At 57.5% G+C, this 19,797-nt stretch overlaps 10 protein-coding genes across 10 annotated transcripts; 5 read left to right on the top strand and 5 right to left on the bottom strand.

Moving 5' to 3' along the window:
- Positions 1-419: 419 nt before the first annotated feature.
- ACA1_193230 (macro domain containing protein) lies at positions 420-1,447 on the bottom strand (the record flags this gene model as incomplete). The annotated part of the gene is made up of 5 exons (XM_004336485.1): positions 420-548; positions 633-872; positions 949-1,116; positions 1,181-1,268; positions 1,329-1,447. 5 exons carry the CDS (start codon positions 1,445-1,447, stop codon positions 420-422), a joined length of 744 nt encoding a protein of 247 aa, XP_004336533.1.
- Positions 1,448-1,649: 202 nt separating this feature from the next.
- ACA1_193220 (glycerophosphoryl diester phosphodiesterase family protein) lies at positions 1,650-3,142 on the bottom strand (the record flags this gene model as incomplete). Its single annotated transcript, XM_004336484.1, has 6 exons — positions 1,650-1,747; positions 1,863-2,068; positions 2,197-2,305; positions 2,416-2,551; positions 2,645-2,875; positions 3,041-3,142. 6 exons carry the CDS (start codon positions 3,140-3,142, stop codon positions 1,650-1,652), a joined length of 882 nt encoding a protein of 293 aa, XP_004336532.1.
- Positions 3,143-3,536: 394 nt separating this feature from the next.
- ACA1_193210 (polyubiquitin 4 UBQ4, putative) lies at positions 3,537-4,019 on the top strand (the record flags this gene model as incomplete). The annotated part of the gene is made up of 1 exon (XM_004336483.1): positions 3,537-4,019. The coding sequence occupies one exon, from the start codon at positions 3,537-3,539 to the stop codon at positions 4,017-4,019; it is 483 nt and encodes a 160-aa protein (XP_004336531.1).
- Positions 4,020-4,122: 103 nt separating this feature from the next.
- ACA1_193200 (uncharacterized protein) lies at positions 4,123-4,863 on the bottom strand (the record flags this gene model as incomplete). The annotated part of the gene is made up of 3 exons (XM_004336482.1): positions 4,123-4,332; positions 4,411-4,514; positions 4,623-4,863. 3 exons carry the CDS (start codon positions 4,861-4,863, stop codon positions 4,123-4,125), a joined length of 555 nt encoding a protein of 184 aa, XP_004336530.1.
- Positions 4,864-5,096: 233 nt separating this feature from the next.
- Positions 5,097-6,020, top strand: ACA1_193190 (uncharacterized protein; the record flags this gene model as incomplete). Its single annotated transcript, XM_004336481.1, has 5 exons — positions 5,097-5,242; positions 5,358-5,451; positions 5,569-5,662; positions 5,742-5,823; positions 5,891-6,020. The coding sequence occupies 5 exons, from the start codon at positions 5,097-5,099 to the stop codon at positions 6,018-6,020; spliced, it is 546 nt and encodes a 181-aa protein (XP_004336529.1).
- A 187-nt stretch (positions 6,021-6,207) lies between these two features.
- Positions 6,208-8,036, bottom strand: ACA1_193180 (serine incorporator 3, putative; the record flags this gene model as incomplete). The annotated part of the gene is made up of 7 exons (XM_004336480.1): positions 6,208-6,331; positions 6,408-6,625; positions 6,694-6,984; positions 7,078-7,306; positions 7,401-7,636; positions 7,751-7,796; positions 7,891-8,036. The coding sequence occupies 7 exons, from the start codon at positions 8,034-8,036 to the stop codon at positions 6,208-6,210; spliced, it is 1,290 nt and encodes a 429-aa protein (XP_004336528.1).
- Positions 8,037-8,443: 407 nt separating this feature from the next.
- On the top strand, positions 8,444-10,942 carry ACA1_193170 (Peptide-aspartate beta-dioxygenase; the record flags this gene model as incomplete). The annotated part of the gene is made up of 8 exons (XM_004336479.1): positions 8,444-8,601; positions 8,733-8,814; positions 8,920-9,015; positions 9,095-9,259; positions 9,403-9,460; positions 9,607-9,692; positions 9,952-10,132; positions 10,245-10,942. The coding sequence occupies 8 exons, from the start codon at positions 8,444-8,446 to the stop codon at positions 10,940-10,942; spliced, it is 1,524 nt and encodes a 507-aa protein (XP_004336527.1).
- Positions 10,943-11,078: 136 nt separating this feature from the next.
- ACA1_193160 (RasGEF domain containing protein) lies at positions 11,079-15,194 on the top strand (the record flags this gene model as incomplete). The annotated part of the gene is given in 10 exon segments (XM_004336478.1): positions 11,079-11,350; positions 11,479-12,005; positions 12,165-12,355; positions 12,557-12,628; positions 12,718-12,801; positions 12,896-12,987; positions 13,105-13,659; positions 13,761-14,219; positions 14,350-14,851; positions 14,865-15,194. The coding sequence occupies 10 exon segments, from the start codon at positions 11,079-11,081 to the stop codon at positions 15,192-15,194; spliced, it is 3,084 nt and encodes a 1,027-aa protein (XP_004336526.1).
- Positions 15,195-15,765: 571 nt separating this feature from the next.
- On the top strand, positions 15,766-17,432 carry ACA1_193150 (Serine/threonine protein phosphatase; the record flags this gene model as incomplete). Its single annotated transcript, XM_004336477.1, has 8 exons — positions 15,766-15,915; positions 15,990-16,001; positions 16,094-16,206; positions 16,338-16,429; positions 16,547-16,663; positions 16,769-17,070; positions 17,139-17,283; positions 17,374-17,432. 8 exons carry the CDS (start codon positions 15,766-15,768, stop codon positions 17,430-17,432), a joined length of 990 nt encoding a protein of 329 aa, XP_004336525.1.
- A 129-nt stretch (positions 17,433-17,561) lies between these two features.
- Positions 17,562-19,511, bottom strand: ACA1_193140 (metallophosphoesterase; the record flags this gene model as incomplete). The annotated part of the gene is made up of 9 exons (XM_004336476.1): positions 17,562-17,672; positions 17,769-17,857; positions 17,932-18,046; positions 18,136-18,218; positions 18,304-18,456; positions 18,580-18,696; positions 18,805-18,881; positions 18,970-19,116; positions 19,417-19,511. 9 exons carry the CDS (start codon positions 19,509-19,511, stop codon positions 17,562-17,564), a joined length of 987 nt encoding a protein of 328 aa, XP_004336524.1.
- Positions 19,512-19,797: the final 286 nt, after the last annotated feature.

Below are 19,797 nucleotides of genomic sequence, written 5' to 3'. Positions count from 1 at the left end.
AAGAGGAAGACACTGAACCAGGCATGGCTTGGGTCAATCATGGAGACGGGTGGCGATGGACTGGGCCTGCTCATCACCCTCTTCCTCTGCACTACCCCTCCTCTGGCCTTCCTACACCACCACTGGCGCTGCCATCATCACCATCACCACCTTTGGCCCCTTGCTGTGGGTGTTGCTGCTGCAGCTACTGGGGTGGACCACCACCACCACCTTCTCCCTCCTATGTGCTGTGCTACTCGCCAGCCTGCTATGCCTCTCCACCACTACCACTACCACCACCATCACTCCCACCAGCTCCAGCTGGTGAGTGGATGGGCAACTATGGCCACACAAGCCTCTACACCAACTTCTACACTACTGCTGGAATGTGAAAAAATGCCACACTACATACATTACATGCCCAGCTGACAAGGGGGCTGTCAAGAAGATGTGGGAGGAGGGAAATAGAACTTGTACATCAGCTCGGTGTAGATGGCCTCGTCCTGCTCAAGAAAAGTGGCAAAGATGATCCGCTCCACCTTCTCCATGTTGTCTCCATGTTCGAGCCACTGTTACACGCGACACGACACACGCGGCACACAACTGAGGTGAGGAAGGCATTGTGGTGGTGGGTCGTGCAGAGGGCTGTTGACCTTCCTGACCGTGGAGAGGGCGACGTGCGCTGCGGGGCGAGAGGGGAAGCGGTAGGCCCCCGTGGAGACGCAGCTCAGCGCCACCGACCGCACGTCGTGCTCCACCACCCGCGCCAGGCAGCTGCGATAGGCCGCGTGGAGCAGCGGGTAGCCCTCCGCCTCGCTGTGCAGGTCGCGGTTGGGTCCGACCGTGTGGAGCACCAGCCTACACGGCAGCCCGTGCGCACCCGTCACCTTGCACTGCGCTCGCGCTCGTGTTATCAGCCGCACACGCACACGCACACGCACCACCGCACACGCACCACCGCACACGCACCTGGCCGTGGAGGCAGCCGCCCAGTGGCCTGCACTCCTCGAGCAGGCCGGGGCCGGCGACGCGGTGTATGGCCTTGTCGATGCCGCCGCCGCCGAGCAGGCTCGGTCGTGCGGCGTTGACGATGGCGTCGACCGCGAGCCGCGTGATGTCGCCGCGCCACAGACTCACCTACCGGCCAGCAGAGAGAGTGTCAGTGCGGGTCCGATGCTGGAAACGCGGTGGGCGCCACCACCTTGTCGTTGATGGCCTGGGATGGGGCGAAGGGCCGGCTCGGCCCGAATGCTGCGTCGTCGGCTTCGTCCAGCTGGCGAGCCGTGGTGCTGGTTGCGCAAAGCATTTAAATTGGCGTGGGCAAAGGGCCGATTGGGGCGGGGTCGTACCTTGTACCGCCTGCTGGTGGTGGTGGCCAGGGACGCGTGGCCACAACTTCAGACCAGGGAGCCAGCTCGGCCAGGAGCACCACCGACGCGCCCAGCTTGTCTTGCCTGACTTCTTCCATTGCGCAAACAAAAATATCAAAAAAATCACATCTTTTTTTTGGAAATCATCTTGACGAAACGCGTTTCGGATGTTTGGTGACATTTTAAAATGTTGAAACAGGCAAGCTGAGTGGCTATGTGTATTTCTTCAGTTCGTGGTGTGGCACTCGCGCCTGGTAGACCGCAAAATAAATAAATAAAGAAAATTGAAACTGACGCTATCTAGGCCATATGCCCGTTGATGGTGGTGTAGTGGTGCGTCCTCGACCGGTAATAGGCCCACGCGCCCACAGCCACGCCGCCCAAAACCACGCCCGCACCTACGCCCCCGCGCCAACGCCATCTTAACAATCCCGCATGACACGACACAACACGACACACACGACACACACGACCACACGAACACGCGACACAACACGCACACAAGGGAAATACCGGCGCTGCCGAGGGCGACCCAGACGAGGTCCGACACGGAGAACTTGTCGTCGCTGGCAGAGGCGGGGAGCTTGCCGGCGATGAAGTCGGCCACGTAGCCCAGCACGTTGCCCGGCTCGTTGGTGATGAAGCCGTCCACGCCCATTTCAATCAGGGGCACCACCTCCGATCGGTTGTTGGGCGTCCACGCCACCACCGGCATCATCCTGACGCAACGCACGCACACGCACATGCACACGCACAGCACACGCACACGCACACGCACACGCACGCGACACGACAAGACACGATGTCAGTCGGGAAGACAATGGAAGCCAAGGAGGGAACGACGCACCTGAGGTGTGCGGCGGAGATGAACTGGGCGCTGAGGGTGTTGGCCGCCAGCGAGAAGGCGTGGACACCGCGACCCAGGAGGTCGGAGAAGTACTTGTTGGTGTCCTCGCCTGCATCCACGACACACACACACGATTATTATTATTATTATTATTATTTACATTATTATGGAATTAAAAAAAGAAAAAGAAAACAAAAAAGCCACAAAAAGGGAGCGAACCCTTCTTCGGGGCGTTGCCGAGCTTTTGCTTGACGGTGATGTTGAGGTACTGGCCGATGTCGGCCACCTGCGTGTCGGTCCAGCACGACGCGACCACCCGATCGTACAGATCCGTGGTGTTCCTCTCGGCGCTCACCTGCCACAACAATCAACTTCAGCACGACACACGCGACATGACACGACACGACGCACACGCCGCACACGCCACACACGACACACACATGCTTACGTAGGCAATGTCGGAGGCGATGTGTTGGCCGAGGTGTTCGACCTTGAGGTCGAGGACCATGATGGTGTTGGACGAGTTGAGGAGCAGCTCGAGCGCCTCCCGGAAGGTGGGGATCCGGTAGTCGGGGTACTTGTCGCCGAACACCTTCGGGTAGCCCGCCGAGAACTGCTTCAGCTCCGCCACCGTGAAGTCGACCACGTCGCCCGTCCCATTGGTCGTGCGGTTGAGCGTCTGTATGTGTGCGTGTGCGTGTGCGTGTTGCATGCGTGTGTGTGCGGTGACGTGCGTGTGCGTGTTGCATGCGCGTGTGTGCGGTGACGTGTGCGTGCGTGTGTGTGCGGTGAAATGTTAGTGAGTCGAGGTGAAGAACAAGAAGGCGCGGGAGACAAAACGTACGGCGTCGTGGATGAGGACGACGACGCCGTCCTTGGAGAGCCGTAGGTCGGTCTCGATGCCGGCGATGCCCTTGTAGGCCAGGGCACGGGCGAAGGCCGGCATGGTGTTCTCCGGCAGCTCGCCCGACGCTCCTCGGTGTCCGATTACGAACGGGCCGTACGTCGCCTCCACTATTCAATTAAATCATTAAAAAAATAGATCATTAAAATCTAGTGATTGAATAAGATCAAGTTGATTACATATCTTATTCATTTAATCATCAAAATGTAGAAGATCTCCCAATTGTAAAATGACATTTATCTGGTCGTAGCGGGGTACCGGCAAAGCAAAAACGCGAGCAAAGAAACGACCACGGCAAGCTTCATCGTCAACAACAAGGGATGGCGGTGGTCTTGTTGCGGAGAACGAGGAGGTGAGGAAGGCAGGGAACAAGTGCGGCCTTTCCCACCAATTATAAGTTATTTACGATTTATTTTGTGTATTTATTTTATGTGTGATGGAGCTGGTGTTCGTCTTCGTGAAGACCCTCACGGGCAAGACCATCACCATCGAGGTCGAGCTGAGCGACTCGATCGGGCAGGTGAAACAGAAGATACAGGAGAGGGATGATATCGTCCCGCCCAACCACGAGCAGTGCCTCACCTACGCCGGCACGCAGCTCGAGGACCACCACGCCCTGGCCCACTACCACATCAAGAAGGAGTGCACCCTCCACCTTCTCTTCCGCCGCCGTCCCGATGAGCCCATTCGCATCTTCATCAGGTGGCTCGTGGGCGGGAGCACGAGGCTCAAGGTCAGGCCGAGCGACACCATCGCCCAAGTGAAGCAGGTGATAGGGGACAAGATGGGCATCGCTCCCGACCAGCAGCGCCTCATCTTCGCCAGCAAGCTGCTCGAGGACCAGCACACTCTCGCCGACTACAACATCGAGAACGAGTCCACCGTCATCATCGTCCTGCGGCTCCGCCCTGGCAGCTAGTGTGTTGTTGGTGTTGGTTCATTTCCGCTACAGACAGTGGTGATGGTGCAAAATGATGATGTTGATGGTGATGATTTGAAGAAGAAGAAGGAGAAGAAGCGGCTCAGTAGTGCGGGACCTGCTTCTCGCTCATGAGCCCGCCCGGCAGATTGACGTCCGGCGTCTGGGAGGGAAGCGGCAGGGTGTGGACCTCGCGCACGTCCTGGCGCGCCTGGAGAATGCTCTCGAAGCGCTGGGCCACCTCCTGCAGTGTCAGCTTCTGCTCCTTCTCCTCGGGCTTTGTCTCCAGCAGCTCAAACTTGACGTACAGCCGCTGCAGCCACCACCCACCAACACGATCAGTACGTGACGCGCTACATGAAGACGATCTTTCTGAGAAGAAGTAGCATACGCTGGGGACGGAGACACGAAGATAAGCGTCGGCGTAGCCGTGCTTCTTCAGCTCCTCGCTCCACTCCTGAGCCTTGATGTCGATGTCCCCCTTCTCAGCCTCTACTTTTGCGTAGAGCAAATAAAAAAGAGCTGAAGATGATTAACAACCAAATCAACAACTCACCAGACGAGTGTAGAGCGACTTGGATGAAGGGGAGATGGAAAGAGTACCCGAGGGAAAGACGAGGAAGGTGGGGTGTGGCACAGGGAGGGGCACGTGGTGGTGCTGGTGGTGGAAGCCCTCGGACTCCACCCGCTGCTCGCGCTCGGCCATCTCCCGCCCGCGCTGCTCCCACTTGTCCTTGTCGAACTGGATCTTCCAGAGAACGCCCGGGTCGATGGTGCCGTGGCCGTGCTGTGCGCCCGCGGCCTGCATGTGGTCCTTCACCTCCTTGTTCTCGTGAGTCGCCATTTCTTCTCTTTGTACAGATGTTGTGTTCTTGTTCTGGCGATGTTGATGGTGTGCAGGTGAAGGTATGGACCAAGCGCGGTCGTGATGATGATGCGGCCTCGGGCAGCGTCAAACGTTCGTGGATGTCGATGAGTGGTCATTGGGGCTAGGCCGACTTTCGGCCCAAATTTGTTCTGTGTAATGTAATAAGGCTGCTGACGTCACGCTGCTTGACGTCATTACCGCTGTTGAAGATGAAGATGAGAGCAGCATGGGGTCTCGTTGTGGTGCTGGCGCTTGCGCTGGTCATGGCCCACGGCGACGAGAAGGCGGCTGAGTGTGATGCATTGGGCTTCGACGCCGCGACCCTCTCCTGCTCCTCTTGCACCCTCCTCCCCACGTACTCTCCCTCCTGTTTCATACTTCCTCACCGTCTCCTTCCAAAGGAGACTAAACATTAGGATTAATCTTGTCTTCATTTTTACGATCTTTTCTGCATTTGTTGATTTGTTAAGGTTCGTGCACGATGAGGGTCTTGTGGCAGACTGCCGCAAGTGCTGCAGCGAAGCAGAGACCACCGACGACAACCGCGTCTTCGATCACGCTCGCGTACCCACTTCTCTCTATTCTTTATTCGCCAGCCTCTACTTGGCCAACGCTCACTACTCGCTTCCTCTGCCTGCACACTTGACCACCGCCACTTGCACTACCCGTGACGTCATGTAGTTGGAGATGGACAAGTCCTTTATGATGGCTCTGGCCTACTACCACCCCGGCCTCTACCACTTCCTCAAGGGATCCGCCTTCCAGCACTTCCTTGGTACTACCACTCTTACTACTCTCATCTTAATCTTCCTTGTCTCCATCTTCTTCATCTTACATGTTCTCGTGTTGGCCAGGTCTGCAAGTGGTGGACAAGTCGAACATGAAGCCCACCCTCGTCTTCCTCGATGCCTCTGGCGAGCCGCAGCTCACCACCCAGTACGCGCCTTCGTCGTCTTTAATCGTTGCTCTGCCCAGAAATGGCTGACCTTAGACTCGCCACCAGGCTCGGCGGGTGGAAGGAGGAGACGATCGTGGAGTACCTCGAGACCAAGCTCACCAACAAGGCGGGCAAGCCCATCAAAGGCGCCCACATGCCCAAGTGGCTGCGAGCGTTCATCGACAAGAAGCACTGAGTGCCCACTGCAGAATCGCACACTACACACTACACACAACGCACACAACACACGACGTGGAGCAAATGCAATGCTACTCGTTCTCTCGGCGTGGTATGTACAAAGGCGAGGTGCGGAGGTGGCGAGGTTGTTGTTGTTGTGGGCAGTCGACCGCGGGGAGGCGGGTCGACGAGCGCGAGCTGGGCAGCTAGTTCCAGTCGCGGCCGGGCAGAACAATGGGCGCGATGAGGGTCCAGATGTACAGCAGCGCGGCGAGCCACGAAGTCGACAGCTTGACCCACACCGCCGTGAAGCCGTGGTCCACCTTGAAGCTGCATTTGTTGAAACCGCACACACGTCAAATTTATGGTGATGTGTGTCGTGTGTGTGTGGGTGTGGGAGGCGTACTCGTCAGAGTGGCTGGCTCCGCTGACGATCTGCCAGTCGGTCATGATCATGTATACGTACATGACGCCCAGCATGAAGGTGATGTGGAAAAAGCTGTAGTTGTAGGCCACCTCGTCCTTCTCGTCGTCCTCGACCTTGCCCTCGTGGTGGTCGTCGTCGTGGTGCGAGTCCGAGCCGGGAATGTTCTCGTCATTCAGCTCCGGCAGCAGCTTGTCGCCCTGTGTTTCATCGTAAATAGTTAGCACCAACCGCACACGACACACACGACACACGACACGACACGCACCTCTTCGGCGGCCTGAATGGAGGAGTCGGTGGTGGCGCCGGAGCCGCCCTCGAGGAGGTCGTTGCCCTTGGTGGACATGCGAATGGTGGACCAGCACACGGCGACGATGGTGAACGCGGCGCCCGTGAGCACCGACGAGACCGAGCCGCCCATGTTGTCGAACGGGTTGCACTGGAAGCTGCCGCTGTTCGGCTCGCTGCTGACGGCGCTATAGACCAGGTAGGTGCAGTAGAGCGTGACGACCCCCGACTGGAGCAGGCCCGTGCCGCGGTTGGGGTGGGCCTCTTGGACCTGTTGCGTCGGAGTTGTCAGTTGCGTCGGAGTTAAAAGCTTGACGCACGACACGACACGACACGCGAGCCTATTCAGAGTTGAAAGACGTACGCGAGAGTGGATGGAGGCGAGGGAGAAGAGGGCGCAGATGAGGATGTTGATGGTGGGGAAGGTGGCGTTCATCCAGCACTCGGAGCCGTTGTAGAAGAACACGTAGATGAGGATGGTGCCGGTGAGCGCGACTGCGTAGAGCACAGCGGTGGCGATGAGCAGCAGCCAGTAGTAGCTCCTGTTCTCCTCGCCGGCCTCGCCCTCAAACTTGTTCAGCCAATTCTCCGCCCTGCCACACACACACACTTTGTCAACTCTCGCGACGTGTTGTGTGTGTGTGTGCCGTGTGTGTGTGTCGTGTCGTGTCGTGTGTGCGTGCATACCAGGTGTAGGCAAACTCGATCAGGTAGACGAGCTGGATGATGATGAAGCCGCCGGCGCCGAACAGAGCGATCCAACCGAAGACGACGAAGAACTCGTTGGGAATGAAGAAGGCGGCCACGGTGATGCCCACGATCCCGACCAGCTTGAAGAGCCACCACCCGTCCTGGATTCCCGCGCGGAAGTCGGAGCTGTTCTTGACCCTGATCATCAGCAGCGCCATCAACCCGTGGAACACCTGCGGCGGACCCAATTGATGACGACGACGAGCCACAACAGTACACGCACCCGACACGTAGCGGGGAAGCGTGAGCGTCATGGTGTGGTGGGTGAACTACGTGGCGACACGTACCGCCATGCCGAAGCAGACTCTGGCTGTGGCCAGCACGCCGACACACCTGCACGAGAACACGCCTTAGGCTCCGTGTGTGCTGTGTGCCGTCGTGTATCGGGTGGCAACGTGCATGTAGAAGACGAGGAGGGTCTATGTACCATTGGTCGTCGTGTTGGCAGACCTTGTCGAGTACGGGAACGAAGCTGAGGAGCTTGTAGGACCAGAAGTTGAGGATGTACATGGCCACCGCGGCCAAGAAGAAGAACGCGACGTACATGCCACGCGTGACGATCGATTTGGGCATCTTTTTCGATGAAGAATGACGTAAGTGGCAGAATTGGAAAGAGGACAATGATGAGGCTAAAGATATGAGGAATTGAGTAGAAGGCGCACCATCTTGCCAGCGCATGAGCAAGCAGCACTGGCACAGCAAGATGCAGATTGACAAGCGAGGAAGCTCACGATGCAACCCATTCTTTTTTGAAGTTTTCCTGCTTACTTCCTCCGACGTCCCTCTGCTCCAATCTGCGGTTTCTAATCGATGATGGCCTTCAAGCAAATGACTTTGCGTTGTCGTGAGCAGAATCCACACCCGACTTTTACCTGCTTTTCGCTGATGCTCGAAATTCTTTCGAAAAGAAAAACGCAAATGTTTGGTAAATGATATTTATTTTCTGTCGACGATCGTGCAAGCAGTAAGCACAGCACTTGATGGAGAGCAAGCGGCCGCAGGTGGCGGCATCACTTAAACGGAATGCCGTGGCTGCGCCGCCAACCTCTCGGGGTGGATGGTGGATCGGTGGCTTCCTTGTCCTGGCATTAGCCCTCCTTGCTGCCTTCATTATTGCTACCTCCTCGTCCACACAACCGTACGTCGTCCATTTTTCTAGTTTATTTCATTTTTTTTATTTTAGAGCATTAAAAATTGGCAATTATTTAATCCAAATAATCCAATAAAAAAGATGTGTACTATTTTTACTTGTTTTTTTATTGTGCACAGCTCGGAGACTCGGCTCGAGGAGCAGCTGGCAGAAGTGCTGACACTACATTGGAGCCGGGACAACCTGTCCATCGCTGCCGAGGTATGCCACCTTCACAGTCGTACAACCGCACACGACACACACGACACACAGTGCATTGTTGATCTCGTGCACTCACAAAACCGACGGTTGTTGCTCTGCGCGCAGCTCTCACGCCTGCGCACGCCGGTGCTCGTGAAAGGCAGCCAGGTGAAGGACTGGAAGGCGTTACAACTTTGGACGCCTCAATACCTCGCCAAAAAGGTGTGCGTGTGCGTGTGCGTATCGCGCGTGTCGCGCGTTGCGTGTTGCGTGTGGCTGATGACAAGTCTTTCGTCTCCAGGTGTCGTTCTTGAAGAATGCACGCAATGGCACCGAGCCGCGCTTCATCGGGGTGTCGACGAAGGAGGGCCTCATGGACGTCTCGCTCCTCCACCCGGCCAAAGAGGCCGGCCGCAATTTCCGCCTGCAGGACATCCGCATGAAGGACTTCCTCCTCCACGACCAGGTACACATCTCCACCGTCGGATCACATATTATTTGTTTTCTGTTATTTTATTTGTGTTATCACAATAAGTCTTATTTTATGATTCTTGTTTAATTTTATGGGCCATATTGACCATAGTTATGTTTGCTTGTGTGTGGTACCAGGCCAAGCCCAAGAGCGAGTACCACTACTACAGCGGGCCGATGGCTTGGTGGCCCGGGGGTAGCGCTTTGCCCACTCAGTCTCCACCACTCAGTCTCCACCACTCATGATACGAATTGCGGCGTCAATGCTCACTCTACTCTCGTGGTGGTCGCGTGTCGTGTGCGTGTCTTGCGTGCGCTGGACAATGTGTGTTTGTGGGGCAGAACTCCATTCGCACGTGATGCCAATCGACTTCCTCCAGGTCGACAAGGAGCTGGCCGTGGCCAGCGTGTGGATGGGCCACGAGGGGGTGCGTGGCGCCTGTTTCAGTACTACCTCGCGCAGTGATGCAAGCACTCACAGTGTGAACGATGGCGACGCACAGGTGACAGCGCAGTGCCACTTTGATCGCTCTTACAACTTCTTCGCTCAGATTCATGGTTTGTCCGCTGACTCTCCGCGATTCGCTTCATGACCTGTGCCCATAACGATGCTTACCGTGTTTCGTGTGTGTGTTGTGTGTCGTGTGTGTCGTGTGTGTGTCGTGCGCGTTTCTGACAGGTCGTAAGAGGTGGACCTTGTATCCTCCCGAGACCTGGTCGCTGTTCTATCTGTACCCGCACCTCCACCCCAACTACCACCAGTCGCAGGTCGACTCCGCCAACCCCGATCTCGAGCGGTTCCCCCACTTCGCCCGGCCCAACGGCCAGCAGGTCATCCTCGAGCCCGGCGACGTTCTCTACATTCCACGTACCCCAACATTTCATATTATTTTTATATTGTTCTTATGCATTTAGGAATACTTCTTTCTTTATATTCCTATTTATTAATATATATATACAAAAACTGTTTTTGTTTGCAGCGTATTGGTTTCATCAGGTGGAGTCGCTCGACACGGGCATCTCGCTGTCGGTCATCTCGCCCTCCGAGGAGGAGCTCGTCTGGAACCAGATCCAGTACTACCCGCTCCCCTTCCTGCCCAACAACGGCGACGACGGCGACCACGACGACGGCGACGATGGCGACCACCCCGACAACCACGCCATCCACGCCGGTGACGACGACGCGGCGGACTGGCCGATGTTCCCGCACCGCGTGGCCGCGGCACGGCTCTACCTGCAGCACCTGATCGGCCAGGTCATCGAAGACCGCCAGACGGCCGCCGACTTTGTCGCCGAGGCCGTCATTGAGCGGCGCTACGCCCCGCTCGCCGCGCGGCTCGAGCCCTTCGCCGACCCGGCCGTCGTGCACACCATCGCCCGCCACGACTGCTTCCGCGGCGAACTCGACTTGACCGACGCCGACGGTAGAGGTGCGGGCTGGGAGGCGCGGGTTGCGGACTGGCGGCGGCGCGAGGTGGAGGTGAAGAAGGAGGTGCGACGGGCGGCCTACAAGCAGAGCCGGCTGCTGCGGGATCTGGTATCGTCGGTGTCCGACGGCGTCGGGGCCATCGTGCTGGCCAACCACATCGAACAGGTGGCCAACGCCACTGTCGGCGGCTGGCACAACGCCCTCGCCTTCCTCCGCCTCTGCTTCCCGCCCTCTTCTCCTGTTATTTAACGTTCATTTAAAACGTGCGCCAATGAAATAACGGCCCATCGTGTCGACATTTTATTCCACCAATCATGCACACCTCTGCGCCAAATTAATTTATTGTCACAGTTCCGCCCAAGTACCCAAACCAGACAACAAAAAGATGGAGGAAGCATTTGGCGAGACGCAGGATGCATCGATGGGGGAAGATGAAAGTTTCCGGCGGGCCGAGAGGCAGTTGCGGGAAAGAACCCGCGCGTTGAAAGTGCTGGCCCGCCGCGTGTGGGCGACGGAGATGTCGAACACATCTGCAGGTGCCGCGCAGCAGACACAAATCCCCTCCGCGGAGGGGGCGGGGGCCGTGCTGGCCTTTGTGGCGCCGCTCCTGCTGCCCCCCTCCGAACCCCATCTCCTCCACCTCATCTGGACTCGCAGGTATGCTACAAAAGCAGTTTTTTTCTTTTTCTTTTTAAAAACAATCTAAATCAATATTATCTCCATTATTTTAATGAGTGATTTTTTAAATTTAAATTGAATAAAAAACTGACTTCGTTACGGCGCAGGTTTGATGCTGTGGCCGCGGGCACGGGCCAGGTGAAGGCCAAGGAGGGTGGCAGTGAAGACGATGGTGCCCACATCGAGGAGGCCGGCCGACTGCTGGACTTTGCCGTGGGCTGGGTGGCGGCCTTCCCCGAGGACTTCAAGGGCGACCACCCGGTGATCGAGCGGATGGCCGACCAGGCGCGCCGGTGGCAGGAGGCCATGCGCGGCCGCGCCGACATCAAGCAGGGCGTGCGGGCCGGCCGCCTGGTGCTGCGGCTCGAGGCCGCCAAGGTGTCGACGCTGGCCTACGCCGGCGGCGGCGACCGCATGCAGTCGCTGCTGATGCGCGCCGGGTCGCATCTGCGCAACGTGGCCGCGGCCCAGGCGGCGTCGGGCCGACGCCGGTCGCTGCGCGTGCTGGTACGGCAGCAGGCCACCATCTCCGCGGCCTCGCTCCAGCAGTCAGCGTCGGCCCACCCCGTGCAGCAGCCCGGGCCGCCACAACACCAAAGTCTCCCCGACCTCAGCACCAGCGGACCACTCACACGTGCGCACACGACACGACCAACGACACGACACGACCAACGACACGACACGACACGACACGACACGACACGACACGACACGACACGACACGACACGACACGACACGACACGACACGACACGACACGATCGTTTTTAGTTGACGGACATGTGCGTGTGTAGCGCGACCGAGCGAGTACCAGATGGACTTCATGGCGTTCGACGCGGGCGCGATCGCGCGCGAGCTGACCCTGATCGAGTTCGGCCTGTTCTACAACATTCGCCCGCGTGAGCTACTCAATCAGGCGTGGCAGCGGGAGGACAAGGAGAAGAAGGCGCCCAACATCAGCCTCCTCATCGCCCGCTTCAACGAGGTATGCGCAGCGAAATCTGCGCAACGTTCCTTTCACATCGCTCATCTATTGTGCGGTTGTATGTATGCGTGTGCGTGTGCGTCTGCGGTTGTGTGTGCGGTTGTGTCTGCGTGTGTCGTGTGCGTGTGCGTGTGCGTGTGCGTGTGCGTGTGCGTGTGCGTGTGCGTGTGCGTGTGCGTGTGCGTGTGCGGTGGTCTGCAGGTGGCGTTCTGGATCGCGACTGAAATCCTGCAGACACAGGGCAGCAAAATGCAGACGGTGGTGATCAAGAAGGTGCATGCAGTTTTAATTCTTGCTGGTTTTTATCGTTTTGATTTTTTTATTATTATTTACGACTTGTGTTGCTATTCGAATGCATGCAGCTGGTGGACGTGGCGAGCCAGTGCTACGACATGGGGAACTTCAACACGCTGATGGAGATCATCTCCGGCCTCGCCCATTCGTCGGTCAAACGGCTCAAGGCATGTGCGCGTGCGTGCGGCCGCACTTTCTTTCCTGGGCTCACTGTCGTCGCTTTGTCTTGCTTTCGCGTCTGTGCAGACCGCGTGGAAGGGCTTGGGCGACCGACACCAGCGCCGATTCGATGAGTTGGAGCAGCTGATGAGCCCTCGCAACAACTTCAACGACTACCGGTAAGTTCTCATTTATAATTTATATAATTGATTTTATTTATATATATTTTATCATTTTTTATTTTTATTCGTAATCAAATTATCGGTTTTTAGGTCCGAACTGAGTTTTTCTTGCAGGGAGCTATTGAAGAAGCGAACGCTGGAGCAGGCGGAAAAGGAGCGGGAGCGGAGGGAGAAGAAGACCAGCAAGATGGTGGCCGTCCCGCCGATCCTGCCCTACTTCGCCCTCCTGCTGCGCGATCTCACCTTCATCAACGAGAACCCCAAGTACCTCGCCAAGGACCACGCCTCACCTCGGGAAAGCGAAAGCGAAAGCGATAGCGAACGAGAAAACGAAAGTAAAAGCGAAAGCGATAGCGACGACGAGTACGAAATTGTCGACAGCGGCGGCGACGACAGCCAGGACGAAAGCGGGAGTTCGCGTCGCAAGCGAACACCGGTGAGAAAGGGGCGCGATGAGGAGGAGCTGGAGGTCAACTGGGACCTGATGGTGATGCTCAATCAGGTGCGCCAGGTGATCCAGCAGTACCAGCGCATCAACTACACCTACGCGCCCAACCACGAGCTGCGGCGCGTGCTCACCAACCTCCAGTTTATCTCCGACGAGAACGAACTGTGGAAGCTCTCCCAGCTCTCCTTCTCGGCCACCAGCGAAAAGAAGACCCACCGACGGTACCCCCACCCAAGCCCTCTTTTTAAGGTGGCGAGCTATGACACTTAAGACGGCTGCCTACCTGTTTTCTGGCTTTCCATGTTGCATGGCAACAAACCAGATCGCTGTCGGCGCCGTTGAAGATGAAACTGGAGGCGCTCCTGCAGCACGACGACCGCAACAGGAACCGAACCGCTGCGCGCGAGACGAAGGAGTGCGTCATGAGCGACGAGGAGGCGCGTGGCGGCGGCATCGAGAGCGGAATGCTCGACTGCATCGACTGCGAGGAGGAGTGGGAGCGGGGCGCGACATCATCGGCCCCCACCCGGCGGGAGCCCACGTCGCCGCCCTGGCGATCGAGCACGGGCCGCGGCGACGCCGACGGCGCCGAGGGGCAAGTGGTCGAGGAGGAGACGCCGTCGCGCCGGAAGCGCAAGCAGGCGGCGGCCGCGGCAGCGACGGCCTCGGCGAACAGGGAAGAGGCGCCGAGGAGTCGGTGGGAGGGCGGCAAGAAGAAGGCCGAGTCCATGTGGGACCAGTTCCTCCATCGCTACTTCAGCTCCCATATCCCCAGCAACCGGTACACCGCACGCTTTTCTGTTTTATTTATTTATTTATATTATTTTTTCCAGTATTTATTATTGTCTACTCGTTGGATCATGTTGTGTTTGTTGTATTTATTTTAATATTTTTTGTTGGTGTCAACACAGTGAGAATACGGACAGCTGGCGCTTCTACCAGTCGCTGACGAGCGGAATGGACGACCAGCTGAGCGAGAGCAACGAGGCCCTGCGCAGCAAGATCAACGGCCGCGCCGGGGTCCGCAGCGGCCTCTCCCGCAGCGACCAACCCAAGAACTCCACCGCCTCTACCACCACCACCACGCCGAGCGGCAACAACAAGTTCAAGCAGGTCGCCGACGACGTCAAGACGCGCAAGCACAGCAACGCCAACGGCGACGCCGGCGGCAGCGGCGGCAAGCAACGTGGCGGAAGTGGTGACTTCTTCCAGCACTTGAGCGGCGGCGCCAAAGAGATGCTCGAGAAGACGGTCAACGACAGCGACGTAGGCGGCGGTGGCGATGACCGACCACAGCCAAGGCGCGAGCGCGCGGCAACAACGACAGACGTCGTGACTGCGGCCACGTCATCGCTCATCCTCATCGCCGACGCCGATGTCGACGGCGACGGCGGCCATGCCGCGATCGCATTCGTCGGGAGAGCAGCGGCGCGAGGGCAGCTTCATCCTGTTCGAGAACTTGGGCGGAGGTGCCCAGGCCATGCTCAAGCGCGACGACGTCCTGCCGCCCACCTCCACCACCTCCTCGCCCACCGCCACGCGCAAACAACAACCATCATCATCGTCGTCATCACCCGCGCCATCACTGTCGCCGCGATCATCGTCATCGTCGTCGGGTGCCAAGTCGCCGCGCTCGGCCGCCAACGGATCGTCGGCGTCGCTGCCGGTGCGCAAGGGGCGAGCCCACCGCACGTCACTGGCCACGGCCACCTCCGAGTTCCTCGTCGCCCAGCGCCCCGAGGGCGGCGCCGACTGAGATTTACCACACTTGCCGGCAAATTAAAAAAAAGGTAAATTAGAATTTGATGAAGGCCAGCACGCACATAGCAGCCACGCCCACCAGCACGCTCAGCAGGCTCACCTTGGGGCAGCGGAGGGCCTGATGCATGTGGAGGAGCGCCTCGATCTGGCGCGAGTGCTCGGGGTGATGGTGCTTCTTCCACTTGTGGTCGTGGCGGCCGAAGGGGTGGGGCTCGCACTCTGAGTGGTGGTGGCGGTGGGGGGATGAGGCTGCGAGGAAGCACAGCAACGCCAACGGCGACGCCGGCGGCGGCGGCGGCGGCAAGCAACGTGGCGGCAACTTCTTCTGAGCGCCGACGCCAAAGAGATCTCGAGTAGACGGTCAACGACGGCAACGTAGGTCTACGAAAGAAAAGTGGAGAAGAGAGACACCTGCTCACATCCAGACAAGTAGATGTCCACGCGTTGCAACGGTTGGGAAGAAAAAAAAGCAAATTAAACAAGAAATCGACAACAGATCAAAGAAGGTGACCCCAACTTGAGGACATCTGTGGCGCGCCCAGGTTCAGGGAGGAAATATATAAAAAATGCTCAACGTGAAGAAACCGAAGCGGCCGGTGTTCAGAGGCGAAGGTGCGACGGCCATGTTCGAGGTGCAGATCATGAGCGACCTCCACCTCGAGTTCCCCAACGCCCTCGCGCACCTGCCCTCCTTCGAACCTCGCGCCCCCTACCTCGTACCCCACCCTTCCCACTTTGCTTTTCTCCCTTTTGCAGATTTTTTATCTTTTTGCTTCTATGTTGGTGGCAGGCACTGCTCGGGGTACGTAAGCGACGTCATGACACCAGCGACGACACACACGACACACACGACACACGGCTGGTTTATCATTCAACAAATTTGTGTTGGTGCAGGACATAGGCCACCCGAAGAAGGAGAACTACTTTGCATTCCTGGCGGCGCAAGCGGCTCGGTTCGAGCGCGTGTTCGTCGTCACCGGCAACCACGAATACTACACCTCCGACCGGTACCATCCGTGTTGACGTCTCTTTTCCGCTCCACCTTCAGCTCTCGCTCTTCGTCTCACGACCACACACACACACACACCACACACACACACACACACACCGTCGCAATCATCATCACACGCGCGCACAGAGACACGGTGCATAGGCAGATCAGTGAGTTTTGCAGCACGTTCGACAACCTGCACTTTTTGCAAATGAGCTCTGTGCTCCTCGAAGATAACGGTTCGCGACGGGCCGTGTGTGCGTGTGGCGTGTGCCATGCTACAACACGTTTGCCGTTGGTGTCGTGTCGTGTCGTGTCGTGTGTCCGTGTGACTGACTTGGGTGAACAACACACAGGGCACAAGGTGCGCGTTCTGGGGACCACCTTGTGGCACCACTGCCCGGAGAAGGACATCGGGCAGGTCGAGCGCACCCTGAACGACTACGCCATGATCGGGGTGCCCAGCACCACCCGTACTCTCTCTTTCCCCCTACTTTTACGCGACACGCACCACCGCACACGCACCACCACACGCGCATGCGCGGTATTTGACGAGTGCGGTGATTGTGACGGTGCAGCAGAGGGTGCGCCAAAGAAGCGCAAGCTGCGGGCGGCGGACACGAACAGCTGGCACGCGGAGGAGGTGGCCTGGCTCAAGGCCGCCATCGCCGAGGCTGAGGCCGCGGGCGAGGCCGTCGCCGTGCTCACCCACCACCTCCCCTCCAACAACAGTTCGATCGCCCACTTCCGCCCTCAAGTGACCAACTTTTTCCTCACTCACGCAAGTTGGTTTGCAGTGCTTTCGGGCGGGCTGGGCTTTAGTACCGACCTTGAGGACGTGATCAAGTCGCCGCTCATCTTCTGGGGCTACGGTCACACAGTACGTTTCTCTCTCCCTCTCTCTCTCTTTCTCTCTTTCTCTCTTGTCGCTTTCGTTCTTTCTAGAAGAGGAAGACGGTTGACGTTGCAATGCAGCACAAGAGTCACCAGACGGTGATCAATGGGGTCATGGTGGCCTCCAATCAGAGGGGCTACTTCATGGCGCCGCCCGAAAAGGCCGGCTTCTCCCCCGAGTTTGTGGTCACCATCGACCGTACGTACCACCTGCTGCCCGCCCATCCAAGACGTGTGCATATAACAAACAAAAAGCAAACATACATCTTTGTTGTGATGTGGCAAACAGATGACCGCCAGAGTTACATCATGCGAAACGACCCAGCTAAGACCAACCAGCAGGACTGATGGTGCATGTTGATATATTGGAAAAAAGTTGTGTAAAACACAATAACTATATTGCATCACAATGTCACTATTTCCCTATGCTTGGTGTAGGTGGTGGTGTAGGTGGTGGTGTAGGTGTACAGTTCTACTTTAGTAATCACTCGCCATCCTGTGTTTAAGGGAAAAGACCAGTTCTTGTGCGTTGGCCGGGCGTTGCGACGCCGCAGGAGGCGGAGGCGGCGGTGGAGCGGCTTCGGCAGGCTGCGGGTGTCACGGGTGAGTGTGCGTGTGCGGGTGCGTGTGGTGGATGTGAGTACAGCAAACCCAATCAAATGCGGGCGGCGCATGGAGGCGCACCTTCTTGGCCTCCTCCTCGGCGAGCTTGGCGAGCTGGTCTCGCTTGTTCCTGTCCGGATCGTTTCTCATGGTGTACCTCTTGCCATCATCTGTAGTGTTCGGTTGGTCGTTCGTTGAGAAAATCATGACCAGTGCTTGCTGGCAGGCAGGCAGGCAGGCGTACGGTCGATGGTGACCACAAACTCGGGGTAGAAGCCGGTTTCTTCGGCCATCGAGATGTAGCCCAGCTGATTGGAGGCCACCATGACTCCGTTGATCACCTTCTGGTAACTCGCGTGCTGTGATCACAACACACAACATGATGCAAAATAAATAACTGAATGTTGCCATATATGTTCACCATACAGAGAAGGAAAGAGAGACGCACCGTATGGCCATAGCCCCAGAAGATGATCGGCGACTTGATCATCTTCTCGAGATCAGTACTGAATCCCCGCCCGCCCCACACCACTGCGCCCCACAATATTATTCTGCTAATTAGTCTACCGATATAATAATAATTAAAATAAATAATAATGAGAGTTGAGGCTCGAACTATTGTTGGAGGGGAGGTGGTGGGTGAGCACGACGACGGCCTCGCCCGCCTTCTTGGCCTTCTTGATGGCGGCCTTGAGCCAGGCCACCTCCTCCGCGTGCCAGCGGTTCGTGTCCGTGGCTTTCAGTTTCCGCTTCAGCGGAGCTCCCGCAGCTGCTCCGTGAAGCCAGCCCCACATGCGTTACATACCGCGACATGCGGCGTGTGCGTGTGCGTGTGCATGTGCGTGCGCGTGCGCGTGCCGTGTCGTTGCATGTGGGAGAGAAGGGCAAGTACATGTGGTGCTGGGCACCCCGATCATGGCGTAGTCGTTCATGGTCCTCTCTACCTGAGAGAATTCCTTCTCCGGGCAGTGGTGCCACAGGGTGGTCCCCAGAACGCGCACCTTGTGCCCTGTATGTTGTTCAGTCCCAAGTCAGTCACACCCACGACACGCGACACGCACGACACGACACGACACGACAAACAAGATCTCACAACGCGCTTGTGTGGTCGGCGAACCGTTATCTTCGAGCAGGACGGAGCTCATTTGCAAGAAGTGCAGGTTGTCGAAGGTGCTGCAAAACTCTGCGATTTCCCTATGCACCGTGTCTCTACGAGCGTGTGCGGTTTGTGCGTGCTGTCTCGTGTCGTGTCGTTGGTCGTGTCGTGTAGCACGGAAGGTACCTGTCGGAGGCGTAGTATTCGTGGTTGCCGGTGACGAGGAACACGCGCTCGAATCGCGCCGCCTGCGTCTTGAGGAATTCCAAGTAGTCCTTCTTCCGCGGCTGGCCAATGTCCTGTTCACCCATCACCCAATCCATCACCATTCCCCTGACATTAGCCCTTTCATGCCTGCGTGTGTCTTGTGGCTGCGTGTGCGTGCGTCGTTGTGTGTGTCGTGTGGCGTGTGTCGTGTGGCGTGTGTTGTGTGGCGTGTGGTGTGTGGCGTGTGGCGTGCTTCGTGGAAGAACGCTTACCCCGAGCAGTGCCTGGCGACCACAATAAAAAGAGCAGATATCAAAAGAAGATAAAAATAAGTGAAGGAATAAGATGGGAGGGGTGGAGGGGTGGGGTACGAGGTAGGGGGCGCGGGGCTCGAAGGAGGGCAGGTGCGCGAGGGTGTTGGGGAACTCGAGGTGGAGGTCGCTCATGATCTGCACCTCGAACATGGCCGTCGCACCTTCGCCTCTGAACACCGGCCGCTTCGGTTTCTTCACGTGGAACATTTTATCTCTATTCTTCCTTGCTCACTCTCTTCTCCTCTGATTTTATAATAATAAAAATCACGTTTTGTTTTTATTTATTTGAGAGTCATTTCTTTCTTTTTGGTGAAGTCAAAAGGGAGTTGCTTTCACCGAAACCCCCTGTGTAAATAAATAAATAAACATATAGCTAAATCATCACATAACAGTGAAACCAGAAGCACACCATGGCGCACGTACCAAGTCCGCCTACGCCGCCCCCCACGTTAACCCAAGTGGAAGTGGCGGCGGAGCGGCCCAGGTTCAGGGG

Source organism: Acanthamoeba castellanii (genome assembly GCF_000313135.1).
Source record: "Acanthamoeba castellanii str. Neff unplaced genomic scaffold scf7180000084749, whole genome shotgun sequence".
In the NCBI taxonomy this organism is placed as follows: domain Eukaryota; phylum Discosea; order Longamoebia; family Acanthamoebidae; genus Acanthamoeba; species Acanthamoeba castellanii.
Note: the sequence above shows the minus strand (reverse complement) of the source record. Positions and strands in the feature narration are given on the sequence as shown.